Here is a 23,637-nt window from a genome sequence, read left to right as displayed (position 1 = left end):
TGCATGGCAGATGCAGTATAATGTGGATAAATGTGAGGTTATCCACTTTGGTGGCAAAAACATGAAGGCAGAATATTATCTGAATGGTGGCAGGTTAGGAAAAGGGGACGTGTAAAGAGACCTGGGTGTCATGGTACATCAGTCATTGAAAGTTGGCATGCAGGTAACAAAGGCAAATGGTATGTTGGCCTTCATAGCTAGGGGATTTGAGTATAGGAGCAGGAAGGTCTTACTGAGGCCTCACCTGGAATATTGTGTTCAGTTTTGCTCTCCTAATCTGAGGAAGGACGTTCTTGCTATTGAGGGAGTGCAGCGAAGGTTCACTAGACTGATTCCCGGGATGGCAGGACTGACATATGAGGAGAGACTGGATCGACTAGGCCTTTATTCACTGGAGTTTAGAAGGATGAGAGGGAATCTCATAGAAACATATAAAAGTCTGATGGGCCTGGACAGGTTAGATGCAGGAAGAATGTTCCCGATGTTGGAGAAGTCCAGAACCAGGGGACACAGACTTGGGATAAGGGGTAGGCCATTTAGGACTGAGATGAGGAGAAACTTCCTCACTCAGAGAGTTGTTAACCTGTGGAATTCCCTACCTCAGAGAGTTGTTGATGACAGTTCATTGGATATATTCAAGAGAGAGTTAGATATGGCCCTTACGGTTAAAGGGATCAAGGGGTGTGGAGAGAAAGCAGGAAAGGGGTACTGAGGTGAATGATCAGCCATGATCTTATTGAATGGTGGTGCAGGCTCGAAGGGCCGAATAGCCTACTCCTGCACCTATTTTCTATATTTCTATGTTTCTGCCATATGCATTCCTACCTGAAAACGATGTTACTTTGTGTACAGTACTTGCTGATGCATCTTTATACTGCGAAATTTGTTAGGTGTTATCGCTGGTGGACATAAATGCCTGATCTATCATTATGGCTTTGCTCAGGTTCGATGTTTCAACAGTCAAAATTTTGCGAAGGAGAACCTCATGGCCAATGTCCTGCAAGGCGCCTTAGTTTGGCGACGTAGCTCGCCACTTCCTGGCCTTCAGACCATTGACATGTATAAAATCGATACCTTGCCATCAGAACGCTCTCTTTCCGATTTAGGACCAGCGTACACAGTTCTTCATATGATTTGTTTCTTAGTTTCTCCGGAGCAAGAAGATTCTTCATGAGGCCATAAGTTGTTGCCCCGCAGACGGTGAGGAAGATCGCCCTTCATTTGGCAGCGTTCTCATTCCCTTCCAGCTCGATGACCACAAAGTATTGGCCGAGTCGCTCCACGAAGGCTTCCCAATCGTCACCTTCTGAGAATTTCTCCAGGATTTGTGAAAGGGAAATCATGCTTGACAAATCTTCTGGATTTTTTTGAGGATGTTTCCAGTAGAGTGGACAAGGGAGAACCAGTTGATGTGGTGTATTTGGGCTTTCGACAATGTCCCACACAAGAGATTAATGTGCAAAATTAAAGCACATGGGATTGGGGGTAGTGTGCTGACGTGGATTGAGAACTGGTTGGCAGACAGGAAGCAAAGAGTAGGAGTAAATGGGGACTTTTCAGAATGGCAGGCAGTGACTAGTGGGGTACCGCAAGGTTCTGTGCTGGGGCCCCAGCTGTTTACATTGTACATTAATGATTTAGACGAGGGTATTAAATGTAGTATCTCCAAATTTGCTGATGACACTAAGTTGGGTGGCAGTGTGAGCTGCGAGGAGGATGCTATGAGGCTGCAGAGTGACTTGGATAGGTTAGGTGAGTGGGCAAATGCATGGCAGATGAAGTATAATGTGGATAAATGTGAGGTTATCCACTTTGGTGATAAAACAGAGAGACAGACTATTATCTGAATGGTGACAGATTAGGAAAAGGGGAGATGCAACGAGACCTGGGTGTCAATGAAGGTTGGCATGCAGGTGCAGCAGGCGGTTAAGAAAGCAAATGGCATGTTGGCCTTCATAGCGAGGGGATTTGAGTACAGGGGCAGGGAGGTATTACTACAATTGTACAGGGCCTTGGTGAGGCCACACCTGGAGTATTGTGTACAGTTTTTGTCTCCTAACTTGAGGAAGGACATTCTTGCTATTGAGGGAATGCAGCGAAGGTTCACCAGACTGATTCCTGGGATGGCGGGACTGACATATCAAGGAAGACTGGATCAACTGGGCTTGTATTCACTGGAGTTCAGAAGAATGAGAGGGGATCTCATTGAAACGTTTAAAATTTTGACGGGTTTAGACAGGTTAGATGCAGGAAGAATGTTCCCAATGTTGTGGAAGTCCAGAACCAGGGGTCACAGTCTAAGGATAAGGGTTAAGCCATTTAGGACCGAGATGAGGAGAAACATCTTCACCCAGAGAGTGGTGAACCTGTGGAATTCTCTACCACAGAAAGTTGTTGAGGCCAATTCACTAAATATATTCAAAAAGAAGTTAGATGTAGTCCTTACTACTAGGGGGATCAAGGGGTATGGCGAGAAAGCAGGAATGGGGTACTGAAGTTGCATGTTCAGCCATGAACTCATTGAATGGCAGTGCAGGCTCGAAGGGCCGAATGGCCTACTCCTGCATCTATTTTCTATGTTTCTATGCCAACAGTTCTCTGCATTTTCGCGTGATGGTTCGTTATCTATTACTCGTCGCCAGTTGTTATGTCTCAAATAAAGCAACGTGACTGTGTACAGTTGACTTGAGTAAGTGTGACCTTAGTCTCTTTATTCTGACTCCAGAGTGCTGGTACAGCACGGGAGGCCTGCTTATATGCAGTGCACCCAAGGGATGCTGTGATCACTTGAGGCTCCAACAGATGTGCCCTTTGGTGGCAGTAGAATGCTGGTTACAAGGTGTTGCATACATAATATTAGCCTTGGCTGTTCTTCACCCCACTAATCTACAGCAAGGTGCTCTCAAGCTCAGTGCTAGCAGAGTCGTGTAGGTGGGCCATGAGAGGGATGATGGTGAAAGGGGATGTGGAAGCGGGGACTCGGCTCAATGTGATTCTACTTCTCACCCGTTGGACCTCCACTCATCCCCAGTCAATGCTGCACACACTGCCTCGTGTGCCCATGGCCGAGTCTGTCTTGCGCTGGTGCAGATGGAGCAGTATTTACCCGGGCCCTCACAGGCTCCAAAACATCAGCCAAGTGTATCTCAGCATTCAGAGCAGGGATCTGAGCAGCACTGTCTCTACCTCTGCTCAACCCACAGGGCTTGCACCACGTAGGATCGATAGGAAAAGGAAGAGTAAAGATTTGCAGTTGCACAAGTCTGGGTGTGTTATACATTGTTAAGTTTCTTTCATTTTTGAGCTACATAAATATTTTTTTCCACTACTTTCCTGTCTTGTCCATTTTTGGCTGTTGTCTGGCAAGTCATCTTTTCACTTGTGTTTTCAGACAAGAATTAACGCCATGCAATGGGGTGCTGTGAAAGGGATGCTTGGCTGTTTGCAGGACTACTTTGCTTTAATGGTATTGGTGTGCAGGTGGGGAGGGGAGGGGGATGTGGTGGCGGTGAAGTGGCTTTTGCATCTGGCTGCCAGATAGTGGAAACGAACTGAACCTCGCAATAATGAGGGTATCCCAGGCAACAATGTACGCCGCTGCTGGTGCATTGGCCACATCACATTCCTCCTCCACCTCAGAATCATCTGAAGAGACTCTGTGTTCTCCACCTTGTTCCACCTGAAGGTCCAAACCTCGCTGCTGTGCATTATTGTGCAGGGCGCGGCACACCATGAACATTTTGGAGACCCTAGCTGGTATATATTGAAGGGTGCTTCCAGATCTGTCCCAGCACCTGAAACGTATATTCAGCATGCCGATTGCTTGCTCAATGACAAAGCTGGCTGTCATGTGGCTTTCATTGTATCGTTCCTGGGCCTCATTGGTTGGGTTCTTCACAGATGTCATCAGCCCATTATAAGTGGGTATCACTTGTCTCCGAGCCAGCCGGTAAGTCTGCTTCGAGGTGTGAAGAGTTCAGGGAGGGTGGATTGGTGCAGGACAAACGCATCATGGCAGCTGCCCTAGAATCTTGCGCACTCCTGCATAAAGATCTTCTTGTGGTTGCACACCAGCTACACGTTGATGGAGTAGAAGCCCTTTCAGTTGATGAATACTTCTGGGTGATCTGGGGGTGCGCGGATTGCCACTTGTGTGCAATTGATGACACCCTGCACCTGTGTGATGCCAGCCAGAGGCGCAAACCCGAGTGCCTGCTCATTCTGACTGGTGTCGTCGCAGGCAAAGTGGACATAATTGCTGGCCCTGTCTTATGCATTTGTGGGCCACCAACTGAGAGATCCTGCAAATGTCTTCGGCAGAGCCCTGGAAGGAGCCAGAGGCGAAGAGGTTGAGGGTGGTGATGACTTTATAACAGCCACTGGTAAAGCGTGGCCACTTGGCAGCAGGTCTTGTTCCAGCAGGCTGCAAATGTCTGCCACACCTGGCCCAAGACCCTGAGCCTCCTGAGACACTGGTGTTCCGACATGTCGAGGAAGCACATCCTGTGCCTGTGGACCCTATGTGCAGGGTGTGTCCTCCCGTGAGCTGCACCTCTCTGCTGCTCCCCTCTCTCCTGGTCTGTCAAGAGCAGGCTGTCACTGGTCCTGCTGTTGCTGCTACTATTGATGCTGCTGGTTATCTTGGTTCTCATTTGAGGTCCAAAGTAAAACAGCATAAGCAATACCCATGCTGATTTAATAGATCACAGCACCAAAGTGGAGATCAGACGTACAAACCTCCAAAGTTGTGAAAGTAATCTCTAAGCACAAGTACTGGGCCTTACGCTAAACATCTGTAAGACAAAGGTCCTCCACCAACCTGTCCTTGCCACACAGCACTGCCCCCCAGTCATCAAGATCCACGGCGCAGCCCTCGACAACGTGGACCACTTCCCATAACTTGGGAGCCTCTTATCAACAAGAGCAGACATTGATAACGAGATTCAACACCGCCTCCAGTGCGCCAGTGCAGCTTTCGGCCGCCTGAGGAAAAGAGTGTTCGAAGACCAGGCCCTCAAATCTGCCACCAAGCTCATGGTCTACAGGGCTGTAGTAATACCCGCCCTCCTGTATGGTTCAGAAACATGGACCATGTACAGTAGACACCTCAAGTCGCTGGAGAAATACCACCAACGATGCCTCCGCAAGATCCTACAAATCCCCTGGGAGGACATTCACACCAACATTAGTGTCCTTGACCAGGCCAACATTCCCAGCAATGAAGTACTGATCACACTTGATCAGCTCCGCTGGGCAGGCCACATTGTTCGCATGCCAGACACGAGACTCCCAAAGCAAACGCTCTACTTGGAACTCCTTCACGGCAAACGAGCCACAGGTGGGTAGGGGAAACGTTACAAGGACACCCTCAAAGCCTCCCTGATAAAGTGCACCATCCCCACCGACACCTGGGAGTCCCTGGCCAGAGACTGCCCTAAGTGGAGAAAGTGCATCCGGGAGGGCGCTGAGCACCTCGAGTCTCATCGCCTAAAGCATATAGAAATCAAGTTCATGCAGTGGAAAGAGCGTGTGGCAAAGCAGTCCCAACCACACTTTCCCTCAACGACTATCTGTCCCACCTGTGACAGGGACTGTGGTTCTCGTATTAGACTGTTCAGTCAACTAAGGACTAATTTTTAGAGTGGAAGCAAGTCTTCCTCAATTCCGAGGGACTGCCTATGATGATGACGGTGTGAAAGGCTTTGTTCACATCATCAGGCAAGAAAGTAGCTGTAAGGTTCCATAGCTTCAGCCCCCTCAATTCCCACTGTGCTCTCGCCTTGCCCTCACTGGCAAGTTCCTGGAAACCCAGGAAATCCCAAAACCCATGTTAATATCACTATTAATGAGCGATTAACATATTGAAATTGACAACCCGCCTCTCCCGAAGGGGTTGCTCACACACAGCCTAACGCATTGTGGAAATCGACGGGTTGGAGCCAGCTTCCCTACACACTGTTAATTTCGACGCCCAAACCCAAGTCTCTCAGAAGATGCTTGCTGTTGATAAATCACATCACTGTGCTCATTGACCTCTATCTCTGAATAATTAATGGCCATGCTAAACTCATTGCAGATAAACCTGGTGTACATACGCGTGAAATACTTAATGCATTAAATTCCTGGGGTAAGATTATGCTGCAGATACCCCACTGAAGGTTCCCTTTATGTGACACTGGCTGTTTGTCTGCATTGCTCTTGTTTTTATTGATTGAATGTGAGTGAAACAGTCTCAAAAACAAATCCTCTTTTTAACAGATTCTTTGGAAGGAGGAACTCAAACTCACGCCCACGTAACTGTGTCCTCTGCTGTGCATGAGAAAGTGAGCACCGATAAAATGACATCGACTATTGGAACCAACACACACAGTGGAAAACATCAGCTGACACACGTCCCAGGTACTACACTTCAGAGAAGACGAATATGCAGAACAGATGAGGTATGTTTACGGTGTCTCAACAAAGTTACTAATTTAAAAAAAAAATTTTAATTGCTACCAAGCACATTTACAACATCACTTTTTTAAAGTTAGTTCCATCTGTCAATGTATTTTTGTTTGTTTTGACCAATTGATTGACAGTTTCAATGCAAATCGTCAAAGAGATACACAGGAGAACTGAGCCCAATATGTTTCTTTACGTTCTCCCATTATATTCAGGCAATGTCCTGTTTAGATGTTTATGGTATGTGTCCTTAAGTCCTGGAATTTACTTTGGATTTTCCTCTGGATTTGCCTTTGGAAAGGCTCTGGATTCTACTCTGTGTAGCCTCTGGAATTTCCTCTGGGGAAGCTCTGTATTTTGCTCTGGAGAGGCTGTGAATTTTACTCTGGAGAGGCTCTGGAATTTGCTCTGGGAAGGCTCTGGAATTTCCTCTGGGCAGGCTCTGGATTTTGCTCTGGGGGGGTTCTGGATTTTACTCTAGGGAGGCAAAGCCATTTTTCACCTTGTCAACTAACAGAATTCAGTCTTCTGAATTTTTTAAGCATACAATTATCCCGATATCTTCTCCCCAACCCTTCCCATCCCCAACTCCCCTGCCACTCTTCAGTTGCTATTTGCTTTCCCCTGGATTAATATATACAGATAATGGTTTATGAGTTCTGCTTTCTCATTCCATTCTCAAATTCCACAGCCCCAACTCAATGCAATGATTCCATATTCCTCCTTCTCCATGGCAACTCTTGGTACTGGCACAGCAAATTCAAATGGGGTTTAATTTCTTTTGGTAGCTTCATTCATTTGCGTAAAATTTCTTTGTGCTTTATTCTAAGATAATATTTTTTGAATTTATTTGTTCCTGGGATGTGGGCGTCACTGGCAAGGCCAGCATTTATTGCCCATCCCTAATTGCCCTTGAGAAGGTGGTGGTGAGCCGCCTTTTTGAACCGCTACAGATTGTGGTGAAGGTGCTGACTTTGTTGAAGCGGTTTGGTACAACTGAATGGTTTGCTGGGCCTTTTCAGCGGGCAGATAAGAGTCATGGAATCATAGAATGGTTATAGCACAGAAGAAGGCCATTCAGCCAGTCGAGCCCATGTCGGCTCTCTGCAAGAGCACCCCAGTTCGTCCCATTCACCCGCCCTTTCCCCATAGCCCTGCAAATCTTTTTCCTTCAGGTACTCAGCCAACTCCTTTTTGAAAGCCACAATTGAGTCTGCCTCCACCACCCTTTCAGCCAGTGCATTCCAGATCTTAACCACTCATTGTGTAAAAACGTTTTCCCTCATGTCACTTTTGGTTCTTTTGCCAATCACCTTAAATCTGTGTCCTCTGGTTCTCAACCCTTCTGCCAATGGGAACAATTTCTATCTACTCTGTCTAAACCCCCTCATGATTTTGAACACCATGATCAAATCTCCTCCCAACCTTCTCTGCTCTAAGGAGAACAACCCCAGCTTCTCCAGTCTATCCATGTAACTGAAGACCCTCATCCCTGGAATCATTCTCGTAAATATTTTCTGCACCCTCTCCAAGGCCTTCACGTCCTTCCTAAAGTGCGGTGCCAGGATTAGACACAATACTCAAGTTCAGGCCGAACCAGTGTTTTATAAAGGTTCATCATAATATCCACACTTTTGTACTCTATACCTCTATTCATGAAGCCCAGGATCCCGTTAGCTTTTTTAACTGTGTTCTCAACCTGCCCTGCCATCTTCAGCGATTTGTGCACATATACCCCCAGGTCTCTCTGTTCATGCACCCTCTTTAGGATTGTACCCTTTTGTTTATATTTCCTCTCCTCATTCTTTCTACCAAAATGTATCACTTCATACTTTTCTGTGTTAAATTTCATCTGCCACATGACTACCCATTCCACCAGCCTGTCTATGTCCTCTTGAAGTTTATCACTATCCTCCTCACTTTTCACTACACTTCCAACTTGTATGTCATCTGCAAAAAAATACATCACTGTGGGCCTAGAATCACATATAGACCAGACTGGGTAAGGATGGCAGATTTCCTTCCCTAAAAGACATCAGTAAACCAAATGGGTTTTTATGACAATCCGCTGGTTTCATGGTCACCATTACTGATACTATTTTTTAATTCCAGATTTATTCAATTAATTGAATTTAAATTCCCCAGTTACCGTGGTTGGATTATGAACTTACTTCTCCGGATTATTAGTCTAGGCCTCTGGATTACCAGTCTAGTAACATAACCACTATGCTACCGTATGACTAATTTAAAATTAATTCATTAATGACTGTGATAAAATGTGCACAAAGGAAATTTGCACAAATGGATTGGGTAGCTTGCTACGAGAGTAAATCGAACCCCGTTCTAGGGAATTGTGTTTGCGAATCCACATCCTACCACTCCATGTTGCAACTTGTCAGAACATCAATATGCTGCCTCACCTTTGCCCATATTAAATCTTTAGACAGCCTTCAGCAAATTTACTTTGATTTGACTGAATTAGACATAACCGAACAAAGTCTATCTGAAGTCAGACTGATCTCTTGGGGATGATAATTACTCGTAGTGCTACTTTCCTCCTGTGGCCCCATTCATGAAGATATATTCAGAACTGTCAATAGTGGGGAAATATGATGAGTGAAATTTAGGATTAAAAAGAGCGAGGCAGATTACTAACCCGTTTAAACACATGACGGGCCTCATTATCTTCAAACCGGCGATCACCAGACACGAACCGGCAACTGGAAAATGGGCGCTTCACAGACGAATTTCTAGCCCGTGGGGTGAAGATTTCCTCTGTGCACTAGGTGTAATAAGATAATGAATCGTTCTTTTTAAGCAAGGATTTAAACATCTGGAATAGGGAATATATCCAGGTTTGCAGATTATACTAAACGAGGAGGAAGAATGTAAATGGATTTAAAAAGTGGGCGGAATGATGCAGGATACAAATCGCTATAACAACGTGTAGAGTAAGGAAGTCAGAAGGGAGTATACTAAACAATGAAGTGCTAAGGGGGCTAGATGAACAGAGAGATTGAGGGGCCTGGGTATATAATTCATAATAAAAGATGGCTCCGAGATGCAAAAAGTAATCAAAAAAGCTCATGAGAAATTGGGCTTCATCACAAGAAATTTAAAATATAAAGGAAAGGAAATACTACCAACATTATACAAAATATTGGCCCAACATAATTTGGAATATTGTGTTTCATTTTGGATGCTGCATCTTAGGAAGGACATACTGTCCAAGGATGGTGTCTAATGGTGATTCCCCAGGATGATACTTGGCATGAAGGTGCTGAGCTACCACAACAGACTGGGCAAACTTGGGTTATATTCCGTGAAGTTACTAAATTTAAAACAATAACAAGAATTAAAAGAATAGGTAAGAAATGATTCCTTCCTTTAATAAAGAAATCCAGAACAAGGGGACATAAATAAGAATAAAGGCAAATACTGGAAATCTAAGGCAAAAACAGAAGATGCTGGAAACACTCAGCAGGTCAGGCAGCACCTGTGGAGAGAGAAATAGAGTTAGCGTTTCAGGTCATTCATCAGAACTGGTTAATTTGTTTTAAATTAATTTAGAAATTGGGTAGAAATTCACCACCATCGGAAACCTGGCGCACTTACCGTTTTCCAGGTGTTTTACCGTCATGTCAGATGAGGCAGACTCTTGATCCATTTTCAGCTCTTTAGCAATTTTTTTGGAGCGGACTGGAGGTCGGTCATAATGGGGGCGGAGGTGCGGTGGTAAGTACTCTAGAGGGGCGGAATTGGGGGCGGGACAGAATCTCCACCACTGTCAGTCAGCGGCGGAGTGGTGCTGACGTCATTGCACATCTGCTCCACCACATTTAAAGCGGAGAGAAGAAGCGATTATTTAGGTTCTGCCACTGGGTCACCAGTGAGGGTTTCAGCTGGGCCAGCAGCCTGGCACTTAAGAGGGGGTGCCAGGCTGCCTGTTGGCGGCCCGGCTGAACCCGCGGCCATAATTGTCCGGCTGATCGGGAAGTCGGCCGGCAAAAAAAAACATGGTGGCCGCGGCAGTGCACCCTCCCCTTGAAGGGCCACTATGTTGCCATGACTCACAGAGTGAAAGGAAGGTGCGTCGAGAGAAAAAGCTGTTGGGGGCCCACGCGGCGGATCTATGATTTTTCCAGCTTAATTGCGCGGGGTGTGCCATGGAGGCGCGGGGGAGCGGTGGTGCGCACTTTGATAACACGCTTCGGATGGTCCGCAACAGCGGGGCGGAAGTGGGGACCACCAGAATAATTCCCGAGGTGAATTTCAATCATGGCGGCCATTGGACCGGAAGTCGGCGGCCACTCAACTCCGCAACCCGGCCGTCACTTTAGTGGCAGTAAGTGGCCTTTTTGGGAGGCTGAATGTCATCCCCCTGTGAGTTAAAGCAGTTACAATGATTCCAGGAAAAAAATGTCCTCACACAAAAGGTGAGACTGTGGAACACACTGCCCCAGCAGGCCATAGATGAAAAACCAATCAAGATGTTTAAAAGGGAGATGGAAATTTACTTTAGAAATAAGGTTATTAAGGAATATAAAGGCCATTGTGACTGCAGCAAGTTTTATCCCCACCAGCTCATTCAGTTACTCTGCTCTTTGGGCCTTTGGTCTTGCTAGTACCCTGTTCATCATCCTCTATTCAATTCCTCTTGCCTTGCTAACAGTCCACCTTTTGGAAATTTGCTCATGTTTACCCTACTCTTAAGAAAGGTAATCCTGCTTGCCTTTCCAACTACTACCACATCTTCCTTACTTTGGTACTTGCTAGTGATACAACTTGGTGTGAACACTCAAATTATGTACACTTTGAAAGTCGTGGCCGAATCCAGGGCTGTATTTTCCATTCACGGGATGTGGCCGTCGCCGGTAAGGCCAGCATTTATTGACCATCCCTAATTCGAGAAGGTGGTGGTGAGCTGGATGGCAGGCTAGGCCATTTCAGAGGGCAGTTAAGAGTCATCCACACTGCTGTGGGTCTGGAGTCACATATAGACCGGGTAAGGATGGCAGATTTCCTTCATTAAAGGACATTCGTGAACCAGATGGTTTTTTACGGCTCATGGTCACCTTTACTGATACTAGCTTTTTATTCCAGATTTATTCAATTAACTGAATTTAAATTCCCCAGCTACCATAGTGGGATTATTCATTTCTGCATATTATTAGTCCAGGCCTCTGGATTACCAGTTCAGTAACATAACCAATATGCTACCCATACCCCTGGATACCAGCTATTAAAACATTTTCCACATCGTTGGATCTTTCCAGCTACACACCTTAGGAATTCCTCTCTGTAATCAGCTTCAAAGAGATGTACAAAAACAAAACAGGGGTTATTCCCTCCCCACCCTCAACCTCACATGCAAAAGGGTTTGGTCTCCCCTGTGAGACCGCATCTGGAGTATTGTGTACAGTTTTGTTCTCCTTACCTAAGGAAGGATATACTTGCCATTGAAGGAGTGCAATGAAGGTTCTCCAGGCTGATTCCTGGGATGGAGGGATTGTCCTATGAGGAGAGATTGAGTAGTCTAGGTCTATATTCTCTAGAGTTCAGAAGAATGAGAGGTGATCTCATTGAAACATACAAAATTCTTACAGGGCTTGACAGGGCCTGACTGAGAAGTCTAGAACCAGGGGTCACAGTCTCAGAATAAGGGGTCGGCCATTAAGGAGAAACTTCTTCACTCAGAGGGTGGTGAATCTTTGGAATTCTCTACCCTTGAGGCCTATGGTGGCTCAATCTTTGAGTATATTCAAGACAAGATCGATAGATTTTTGGATATTGAAGGAAGTAAAGAATATGGGGATAGTGCAGGAAAGTGGAGTTGAGGTTGAAGATCAGCCATGATCTCATTGAATGGCGGAGCAGGCTCAAGGGGCCGAATGGCCTACCACTGCTCCTAATTTTTATGTTCTTATGTAGACCATATAAGATGATAAGCTCAGTGTACGCTGATTCACAAGTGTGAATTGCATACTGCCCGAATCACATACAGGGCTGGAAATTCTCCAACCTTGCGCTATTTTGCTGTTTTTGCCGATGGACAATGATCTAATAGTTTCGGTGAAGTCTTGCGCCGGCGGTTTTGAAATACCACTGAACAGCGGACTGCTGGCGTGCAAGACTGGAAATACCGCTATCGCCGTAGTTTGGACACTTGGCACACCTGTATTCTGGGTGAAAAAAACGCCCGAGAAAAACCTGCGTTGCAGTCCCAAAAACGGCGGTACATATGAAGACCTGCAAAAAAGGTAAGTTACAGTTTTTATTTTTACATTTTTTTTACAGTGATTACTTAGTTAAGGGTCTTGTAAATGTTTTGTGATTTTTTATTTTTTGTTTTTTGCATTTTTTGTGTTTTCTTCCCTCCCAGGGCCTGTCTTTTAGCGGTAATCGGCCTCGGACTAAAGTTGGCGAGGACTGTGGTTTCCACCATGAATCCTTATCCGACGCTAATTTTTACCGTTGGCCACATTTTTTAATGAAACTTAGGCCTTTAAAAAATAGCAGTGTGATTAGCGGTATTTTTGGCGATAAATACCGAAAAAATACCGCTATCACCAAAAGATGAATTTCTTGTCCACAGTGTGCTAAAGCATCAACACACAGTACCAGCGGAAATCTTAAACAGATTCTATTATGGATATTGATAATAATTACATACTTAATTGAGGTGATAATTAACTGTAATAAAAATAACAATGCTAACTATATCCAGATTATTATTTAACAGTCGGTATTAAGTGGCATGCATGTAAAAACCAGAGGGTAAATATAATCAACTCATGGGCACGGTCTACATAGTTCATGTCAGGGGTTCATCTTACTGATGTTTGCAATCCTTTGCTAATTACAGCAGAGTTTTTGATGGGACCAGAGAAAATATTTGTTCAAGTAAGAAGATTTTTGTAAAACAATACAGAGGTGAATTTCCACAGAGGTTATCCCGCTTGTCCTGGGAAAACGGAGTTTCCGTGGTTCTTCAGTTAACATTACAGCAGGTGATCGGGAAATCCCCCCCGGAAATCCACCTACATATTGGAGTATTATAAACCTGTCAAAGGATCAGTGATGGACCGTTTACTATTCATATTGTATAGTAATGATTTGGAAATGGGGATAGAGACAAGACTGGCAAAACTGCCCTAAAGTGACCATTTACTCGTTTGAACCTGTGCCCTCTTGTCCTGCTCCCACAGTTTAATTTAGAATAATATTCCAGATTAACCTTCCAAATAAACTATTTATTATCCAAGGGCTCAATTTTCCCCAGTATTTGCACCATTTGTTTTGGAGCAGGCTGCTTTTTCTAGCCTTAACTTAAAAATCCCCAGTTTTCTCAATCAATTTGCACCAGTGTAGCTCAGTTAGTTACAAATTTTTTAAGTCAGTTTTTTTTCAGCCAAAGGGGGCGTAACCAGCTTAGGGAAGTTTGGCCAGCTGAGAGTTACTCCAGTTCTGATTATGCCAGCGTATGTGGCCAGTCCTGAAAAAACTTCCCTAGAGTTAAGGAAATTGGCGCAGGTAAGGAAAGCAGCGCAGCAGATGCCCGGACACACTGAAAGAGAGAGAGAGAGAGAGAGGACCAGACAGCCTTTGGATGAGGTTGGAGGTAAGGTAGTGCTATGTGTTTTTCAATTCTTTTAATGTGTTGCGAGGTGCTGTATGCTTCACTATGCAGCCTCGCATTGTGTCCCTGGTTACCATGGCAGCCCGATCTTCTTGGTGCAGATCAAGGCTCCACCCCCCTCGGGTTAGGCCACGTCAAAATGAAGAGATCCAATGGGGAAACTTAACAATACTTTTTTTTGGCGTACTTGGCCCACAAAATATCGAGCATAACTCTTCAAGTACGCCAAAAAAATGCTTTGGGGAAAATTGAGCTCGAAAATACCTCTATAAGATCCCCTCTCAAATGTCTCATTTTCAAGCCCTCGGCTCTTTTCTCATCATGCTGACTCTAGGATCAGCTTCATAGTCCCTCGCTGTGCTTTCTCCAGTGCTTGAATGTTTTCTTTGGGGGAGAAATTGGGTGCATTTGCGCCTCCCGATAGCACCCTCGGGGGGCAAATGAGTTTGCGACCGATGGTGGTGCTGCTAACGACTCTCGCTAATTTCAGGCGGGAGTTCAGTGACGGCACTATGGCGTTGCGTCCTGATCTCCTGCGCCTAGAAATCGTGACATCATCGCCGTGAGCATCGCCCCATTAGCGCCCCGGAACCTAAATTGGGTTTCGCCCCCTGAAGCTGCGCTGGGCGATGTGTACCGGGCAGCTGGCCGCTCCCGGAGCGAAAATCAAATGTGAGGTGGCCAGCTGCTGTGGAAAAAAATCTACCCTTTACCATGCCGCTCCAATCGTGGTTTGGTCACGGGGTCAGTGCCGCGATCGCTCAGTGCTCTGCTTGAGTGCCGGGCTGATCGCACGGCACCCTCGCTCCCCGGTTGTCCAGGTAGGTTGGTTGTCCTTATGCAGAGTGTGCAGCTTGGGCCCTTCCCTTTAATTGAGGGAAGAGCCCCTTATATGCGCCCCGTTAGTGCCACAGGAAGTGGAGCGCTTGATTTAGCGCTGCACTTCCTTCCGAGGGCGATAACCCGAATTTAACCTGAATTCTGCGCCTGACGCAAAGTCTTGCAATTCCCAATTTCGAGGCCCTTGTGTCTTGGTGGCCAGAAATGAACACAGTAATCAAGCTGTGCACTGTACAAGTCTGAGCATTCCCTTTACAAAAGTTCGTCCAGGAATTTTAACTCTCTATTTGGGAATTAAACCTTAAAGCTTGAGTCAAATAAAAGAATATTGCCAAAAACAGAAAAGGGATTCTTATATGATTTATTCTTGACCATAAGTGGTATAATGGTCTGTACCTTTAAAGGTATAATGCTGAGCAAGCAAAATTGCCAAAATCAACAAGCTCAGACTAAACAACATGACCCTAAATGAGTTAACAAAGTAAAAGAGGTAAATGGTCTGTAAAAAATCGTGCAGGGAGGAAGGAGAAGGGGCTCAGCTTTGACTATACTCAATGACTGAGCAGCCACAGCACTTTGGGGCAGAGAGTTCCAAAGATTCACAACCCTCTGAGTGAAGAAATTCCTCCTCATCTCAGGCTGACCCCTTATTCTGAGACTATGCCCCCTAGTTCTGGACTCTTTAGCCGGGGGAACCAACCTCTCAGCGTCTACCCTTTCAATCCCTCTCAGAATCTTCTATATTTTAATGAGATCACCTCTCTTCACCTCCTATGTGGCTCAGTGTCAAATTTTGTTTGATATCGCTCCTGTAAAGTGCCTTGAGATGGTCTATTATGTTAAAGATACCATATAAATGTCAGTTGCTGTTGTTGACTCTGCTGTGTGTAAATTGCTGCTGAGTGTGTCTACGTAATAACAGTGACTGGACTTCAAAAGTAATCAGTTAGGTGTAAAGCACTTTGAGACATGCTGAGGATGTGAAATACGCTATATAAATCCGTCCTTTATTTTCTTTAATGATTAGATATTGTGCATAATTACATGACTACAACAGATCATTAGGAGCGTGGGGGCGAGGCCATGGAAGGATTTGAACACAAGGATCTGAAAGTTGAAATTCGGAGAAGTGTGAGGTAATGCATTTGGGGAGGGGCAACAACGCAAGGGAATAGACAATAAATGAGAGGATACTGAGAGGTATAGATGAACAGCGGGACCTTGGAGTGTCCACAGATGCTTAAAGGTAGCAGGACAGGTCGACAAGGTAGTTAAAAAGGCATATGGAATGCTTTTCTTTATTATAGGAAATAGAATATAAGAGCAAGGAAGAAGCAGGAACTATATACAACACTTGTTAGGCCACAGCTATAGTACTGCGTGCAGTTCTGGTCACCACATTACAAGAAGGATGTGATTGCACTAGAGAGGGTATAGAGGCGATTTATGAGGATGTTGCCAGGACTGGAAAATTTTAGCTATGAGGAAAGTTTGGATAAGCTGGGGTTGTTTTCTTTGGAATAGAGGTGTCTGAGGGAAGGTTTAATTGAGGTGTATAAAATTATGAGGTGCCTAGATAGAGTGGATAGGAAGGACATATTTCCCTTAGCAGAGGGGTCAATAACCAGGGGCCATAGATTTAAAAATGTTGGTAGAAGGATTAGAGGGGAGATGGGGAAAAAATATTTCACCCAGTGGGTGGTGGGGTCTGGAACTCATTGCCTGAAAGGGGGGTAGAGGCAGAAACCCTCATCACATTTAAAAGTGTACTTGAATGTGCACTTAAAGAGCTGTGCCTGACAGGGCTATGGACCTAGTGCTGGGAGGTGGGTTTAGGCTGGGTAACTCTTTTTCGAATGGCACGGACAAGATGGACCAAATGGCCTCCTGTGTCATAATTCTTCTATGATTATATGATTCTAAGGCAAGGGATCATTGAATAAATCCTGGAATGCAGCTAATTTGCACAAAGACAGGCTCCTCGTACAGAAATAAATGAGTGAATTGCCAGATCTTTTGACTTTAAGGTTTTGGTTGAGGGAGCAATGTTGGCCAAATAAATGCAAACATCAGCTCAGTAGCTACATCCCTATCTATCACTAAAAACAAATTCAAATTAGTTCACACTTCTTTGCCCGTGTTACAAAGCTATTTATAAACATCAGCCATCAAGGTAATGATATGCAGATCCTGCTGTCATCTGCAAAGATTCAGGTCAAAGATAGCAGAAAAAGATATTAAAGAGATATTTTGCCAAAAAACAAAATGCGTAGTGAGTTCCAAGCTGTAATCTGATGATTTAAGAACATAAGAATATAAGAAATAGGAGCAGGAGTAGGCCATTTTGCCCCTCGAGCCTGTTCCACCAATCAATAAGATCATGGCTGATCTGATCCTGGCCTTAACTTCACTTCCTCACCTGCTCCTCATAACCCTTGACTCCCTTATTATTCAAAAATCTGTCTAACTCCACTTTAAATATATTCAAAGACCCAGTCTCCACAGATCTCTGAGGTAGAGAATTCCAAAGATTCATGACCCTCTGAGAGAAGAAATTCCTCCTCATTTCTGTTTTAAATGGGCAACCCCTTATTCTGAAACTATGCCCCCTGGTTCTAGATTCCCCCACGAGGGGAAACACCCTCTCTGCATCTACCCTGTCAAGCCCCCTCAGAATCTTATATGTGTTAATAAGATCACCTCTCATTCTTCTAAACTCCAATGAATATAGGCCCAACCTGCTCAACCTTTCTTAATATGTCAACCCCTTCATCTCAGGAATCAACCTTGTGAACCTTCTCTGAAGCAACTTGGGCCAAAGATTGTGGCCTTGCGAAGAGTGCACGGACTTGGCGAGGCCTCACAAAAGCCAGTTTTCGGGACGCGATGCGCATGCACCAAGAAACGGCTTTTCCGGTCTGTCAAGATTTCCTCCACATTCCCGAGAGAAGAACATCCGCGCGGGAGAGATTGGGCTATTTGTCCAACTCATGCCCAGCGAATCTCCTTCAAAGGTTGATGCCTGGTAAAAGCAGGCATATATCCTACTTTTACCATCGTAACACTTTTAAAACATATAAAAATTAAATTTAAACACTCAGTTTTATATTAAAAACCCTGTCCATTAAGGTAAGCTTAACACTAATAAAACACATAACAAAAATTCCCCAAAATATATTTTTTCTAAAACATTTAATTTCAATTCATTTTAAATATGTGGGGTGTTTTATTTATTTATTATGCTGTGTTTCGGTGTTTTAGGGGTTTTTCTCGTTGATAGTAACGGGAACTTGTACAAACGGAGTTCCCATTTGTATCAATGAGAATACTGCATAGCGATTGGTGGTCCAGGCCCACATGACTCCAGCTTGTACGTACCTACCTCGAAGTCATCTTGCCATGCACTGCACAGTGAATCTAGGCTTCCGGCCAGGATCCTACGGTCCTTCGGGACCACCAGGTACCCTCGTAGATTTTTTTCGGGTCGGAGGTGTTCGTACGAAGGAAGTCTCCGACCACAATTTTCCCCCCTTGTGTTTGCACTCTTGAGTGCTGATTTTAGGGCGGTCATGAAATTCATTCATGGCATGTGGACATCGCCGGCTAGGTCAGTATTTGTTGCCCATCCATAACTGCCCTCGAGAAGGTAGTGGTGAGCAACCTTTTTGAATACAACCGAGTGGCTTGCTGGCCATTTCAGGGAGCAGTTAAGAGTCAACCACATTGCTGTGGGTCTGGAGTCACATCCAGGCCAGACTGGGTAAGGACGGTAGGTTTCCTTCCCTAAAGAGCATTAATGAACCAGATGGGCTTTTAATGACAATCCGGTAGTTTTGTGATCACCATTACTGATACAAATCCCCTGGGAGGACAGACGCGCCAATGTTAGCGTCCTCATCCAGGCCAACATCCCCAGCATTGAAGCACTGACCACACTTGATCAGCTCCGCTGGGCAGGCCACATAGTTTGCATGCCAGACACGAGACTTCCAAAGCAAGCGCTCTACTCGGAACTCGTTCACGGCAAACGAGCCAAAGGTGGGCAGCGGAAACATTTCAAGGACACCCTGAAAGCCTCGCTGATAAAGTGTGACATCCCCACTGACACCCGGGAGTCCCTGGCCAAAGACCGCCCTAAGTGGGAGAAGAGCATCCGGGAGGGCGCTGAGCTCCTCGAGTCTCGTCGCCGAGAGCATGCAGAAATCAAGCGCAGGCAGCGGAAGGAGCGTGCGGCAAACCAGACTCCCCGCCTACCCTTTCATTCAACCACTGTCTGTCCCACCTGTGACAGAGACTGTGGTTCTCGTATTGAGCTGTTCAGCCACCTAAGAACTCATGCTAAGAGTGGAAGCAAGTCTTCCTCAATTCCGAGGGACTGCCAATGATGATGATGACTAGCTTTTTAATTCCAGATTTATTTAATTAACTGAATTTAAAGTCCCCAACTGCCATGGTGGGATTTCAACTCATATCTCTGGATCATTAGTCCAGGCCTCTGGATTACTGGTCCAGTAACATAACCACTCTGTTAGAGTTGCACATTTACTTGGGCTTTCTGCTGGGTGGCCCACGAGAATCAGGTGAGAGCATCATTGGGCTGAAAATTGCAGCCTCTCCGGGTGCATACAATGTGTGCACGTACCCGAAGAGGCCTCGCAAATGCCGGTCTCGGGGCGGGATGCACAAACGCCAAGAACCGGCTTTTCCGATCTGTCAAAATTTCTTTTGACCAATCGCCGCATGCCCGCAGGAAAGACATTCGATGGCAAAGATTTGAGCTATTTGCCCAACTCTTGCCCAGCGTATGTTCTTCAAACTCTTATGCCTTATAAAAGTAGGCCTACTTTTACCAGAATAAGAGTTTAAAAATATAGAATAATTGAATTTAATCAATAATTTTTATATTAAAATCCCTGTACTTTAAAGTAAATTAATTTTTTTTTCCAAAACATTTAATTTCAATTAATTTTAAAAATGTGAGGTCATTTTTTTAATTAATTCTGTTGTGTTCATGTTTTTGGTGGATATTCTCACTGATACTAATGGGAACTCATACAAATGGAATTCCCATTATTGTAAATGAGAATACTAGATGTTCACTGGTGGTCCAGGCCTATGTGATCCCACGATCCGAATACGTATCTGGAAGATATGTTCCCATATGCTGGACTGCGAACCTAGGCCTCCAATCGCAATCCTACAATCCTCCGGGACCACCTGGTATTTTCATAGATTTTATTCCGGTCGGAAGGATTTGCCCGAAGGAAGCCTCCGACTGCAATTTTCCCCCTAAGATTACGGGCGAATCGGTGTCCTGTGACGTAACTATAGAAAAATAGAAACATAGATGCAGGAGTAGGCCATTCGGCCCTTCGAGCCTGCACCATCATTCAATATGATCATGGCTGATCATTTTTGCAACTTTAGTACCCCATTCCTGCTTTCTCTCCATACCCCTTGATCCCTTTAGCTGTAAGGGCCACATCTAACTCCCTTTTGAATATATCTAACAAACTGGACTCAACAAATTTCTGTGGTAGAGAATTCCACAGTTTCACAATTCTCTGAGTGAAGAAGTTTCTCCTTATCTCAGTCCTAAATGGCTTACCCCTTACCCTTAGACTGTGACCCCCTGGTTCTGGACTTCCCCAACATCAGGAACATTCTTCCTGCATCTAAGCTGTCCAATCCCGTCAGAATTTTATATGTTTCTATGAGATGCCCTCTCATTCTTCTAAATTCCAGTGAATATAAGCCTAGTCGATCCAGTCTTTCTTCATATGTCAGTCCTGCCATCCCGGAAATCAGTCTGGTGAACCTTCGCTGCACTCCCTCAATAGCAAGAATGTCCTTCCTCAGATTAAGAGATCAAAACTGTCGACAATATTTAAGGTGTGACCTCACCAAGGCCCTGTACAACTGCAGTAAGATCTCCCTGCTCCTATACTCAAATCCTCTCGCTATGAAGGCCAACATGCCATTTGCCGTCTTCACCGCCTGCTGCACCTGCATGCCAGCTTTCAATGACTGATGTACCATGACACCCAGGTCTCGTTGCACCTCCCCTTTTCCTAATCTGTCACCATTCAGATAATATTCTGCCTTCCTGTTTTTGCCACCAAAGTGGATAACCTCACATTTATCTACATTATACTGCATCTACCATCCATTTGCTCACTCACCTAACCTGTCCAAGTCACTCTGCAGCCTCTTAGCATCCTCCTCACAGCTCACACTACCACCCAGCTTAGTGGCAGGATACATTTCCGAGCAACAACTGGGAGGAGGATGTGCCATGCATGCACTACCCAGCTGAGCCATCCACCCAGTTGCAGAGGACGAGACCAGCAGAACGTTAGGAAATCTTTATTTGCATGGTTCAGGATGGAGCAATAGTGCTTGTACGGGCTCCACGTGAATAATGTGGGCCTGCTGCTGCCCCAAGTTTCCCCCCTCCGCAGTTTCCCCCACTGATCAACCTTCCTGCCAGCTGGGCCTGCCTCAGGGCTGCCCAATACAGTGCCTATTCGTCGCCGAGCTGCAGTGGGACACCCGTTCAGGGTAATGCCTTTGAAATGGCTCGAGGAACAAGCTGGCATTTCACCTGCAGCTCAGCCGTTCCATGCCTGGTGCTAAAATCTACCCTCTGATTTCCATGTTATTACAATTTTTGCAACTAGATTGTAGTCTTGTAACCTGGTCTCCGATATCTAATTTTCTGTAGTGTGCTCCAACTACATGAATGTCAAACCCATAAAGAAAGAAAAAAAGAAAGATTGCATTTATATAGTGCCTTTCATGACCACCGGACATCTCAAAGTGCTTTACAGCCAATGAAGTACTTTTGGAGTGTAGTCACTATTGTAATGTGGGAAACGTGGCAGCCAATTTGCGCACAGCAAGTTCCCACAAACAGCAATGTGATAAATGACCAGATAATCTGTTTTTGTTATGTTGACTGAAGGATATATATTGGCCAGGACACCGGGAATAACTACCCTGCTCTTCTTCAAAATAGTGCCATGGGATCTTTTACGTCCACTGAGAGGGCAGACAGGGCCTTGGTTTAACGTCTCAACTGAAAGGGATTAAATAGGTGCTTTGTTCAACATCCAACAATCGTTTTTCCATACCTCCTCAGTTCTGCATTATAGTCTGATGTTCTTAACCATTGTTAAAATGAATAACCTATTTCTGCTTACTTAGAAGAAGAAACGGGAGGCCAACAAAATGCCAGCAAAAGAAGTCAGCATTCATGTCACAAAAAATATCTGCTCAATTGAGTCGGATGGAAGAAAAATGGAGAACTACGTGAAGTAAAAAAAGCAATTAGCGCAGGAACTTACAGGGCAAAGAGATCAATACCGTTTGCACTTTACAAAGATCCATTGCCTCAAGAAGTCTTTGAAGAAATGAAATGCTTAAAAACCTTCAACGCTGAGCGGAAAATAATTATGTTTCTGTGCCTTGAGAACCAACACCTGAAGACTCATTGCAAATGTAGAACATCCTACATGATTTTTAAGAAAAACAAAATAGAGCTGTAATCAATGTTCCAATATGTATGTATGAATTTATCTGGAATTCTGAATACATGCAAGATCTAAGTAACTAGAAATATGCATGTAGGTTTTCCAATGGATATATTGATCTTCTTTGCAAATGGAGTCAAACTTTTACGCTAATTAAAAAGACTTCTTCACTTTTGATTGATCTACATAGGCTGGTTTTAAACCTCTTTAAAATGCTTTTGATCATCTTTTACTGCTTTCCTACTGCCCGGGTTTTGTCCCTAAATGTTGATGGATGGAACAAATTCCAACATAATGCAACTTAGTACTGTAGACAATGAGTAAGTGTAACCTTAGCGCTTTTATTCATACTCCAGAGTGTTGGTACAGCATGGGAGGCCTGCTTATATACAGTGCTCCCAAAGGATGCTGGGATCCCTTGGGACTCCAACAGGTAAGCCCTCTGGTGGTGGTATGATACAGATTGCCTAGGGTTGCATACATAACATCACTCCTTCCCAAAGTCAATGGTGCACTTATTTACAGCGTGAGACGATCTGGGGCTTTTCGCAACCTTGTCTCAGTACAAATGCAGGCGTGGGTTATTTGGGTTGGTTCTTTGCTGGGCAGCTGGCCTTGCTGGGCTGCTGGGGATGGTGAGTTCAGCTTCGTGGTCAACCGTGATGTCGGTTGCCACTTGTGTGTGTGTGTTGGAGGATCGGGTTGCTCGTGGCTGTTTGTGAATCGCAGTTTGGTTTGGTCCAAATGCTTTCTGAAAGTTAGTCCATTGGCAAGTTTGACCTGAAACAACCTACTCCCTTTTTTGACTATGACGGTGCCAACAAGCCATTTAGGACCATTTCCATGTTTGAGTACAAATACAGGGTCACTGACTTCAATATCACGTGACAAGTTTGCGCGATCATGGTACATGCTTTGTTGATGCCGCCTTCCCTCGACGTGATCATGGAGATCAAGGTGGACAAGAGAGAGCCTTGTTTTGAGTGCCCTTTTCATGAGCGGCTCAGTTGGGGGAACTCCGGTGAGTGAGTGGGGTTTGGTGCGGTAGCTGAGCAGGACTCGGGACAGGCAGGTCTGCAGGGAGCCTTCCGACACATGTTTCAAGCTTTGCTTGATAGTTTGGACTGCCCGTTCTGCCTGACCGTTGGATGCGGGCTTGAACGGGGCAAATGTGATGTGTTT

The 23,637-nt window shown here is 45.0% G+C and overlaps 1 protein-coding gene across 1 annotated transcript in view; it reads left to right on the top strand.

The window, feature by feature from the left end:
- LOC139270735 (brain and acute leukemia cytoplasmic protein-like) overlaps positions 1-22,630 on the top strand; it is a 62,285-nt gene extending 39,655 nt beyond the window's left edge. The window contains exons 2-3 of the mRNA XM_070888463.1: positions 6,259-6,440; positions 22,130-22,630. Of these exons, the coding sequence (XP_070744564.1) occupies positions 6,259-6,440; positions 22,130-22,243 (296 nt within the window). The 3' untranslated portion in view covers positions 22,244-22,630. The remainder of the gene's footprint in view (positions 1-6,258; positions 6,441-22,129) is intronic.
- The last annotated feature ends 1,007 nt before the right edge of the window (positions 22,631-23,637 follow it).

Source organism: Pristiophorus japonicus, chromosome 1 (assembly GCF_044704955.1).
Source record: "Pristiophorus japonicus isolate sPriJap1 chromosome 1, sPriJap1.hap1, whole genome shotgun sequence".
Taxonomy (NCBI): Eukaryota; Metazoa; Chordata; class Chondrichthyes; family Pristiophoridae; genus Pristiophorus; species Pristiophorus japonicus.
Note: the sequence above shows the minus strand (reverse complement) of the source record. Positions and strands in the feature narration are given on the sequence as shown.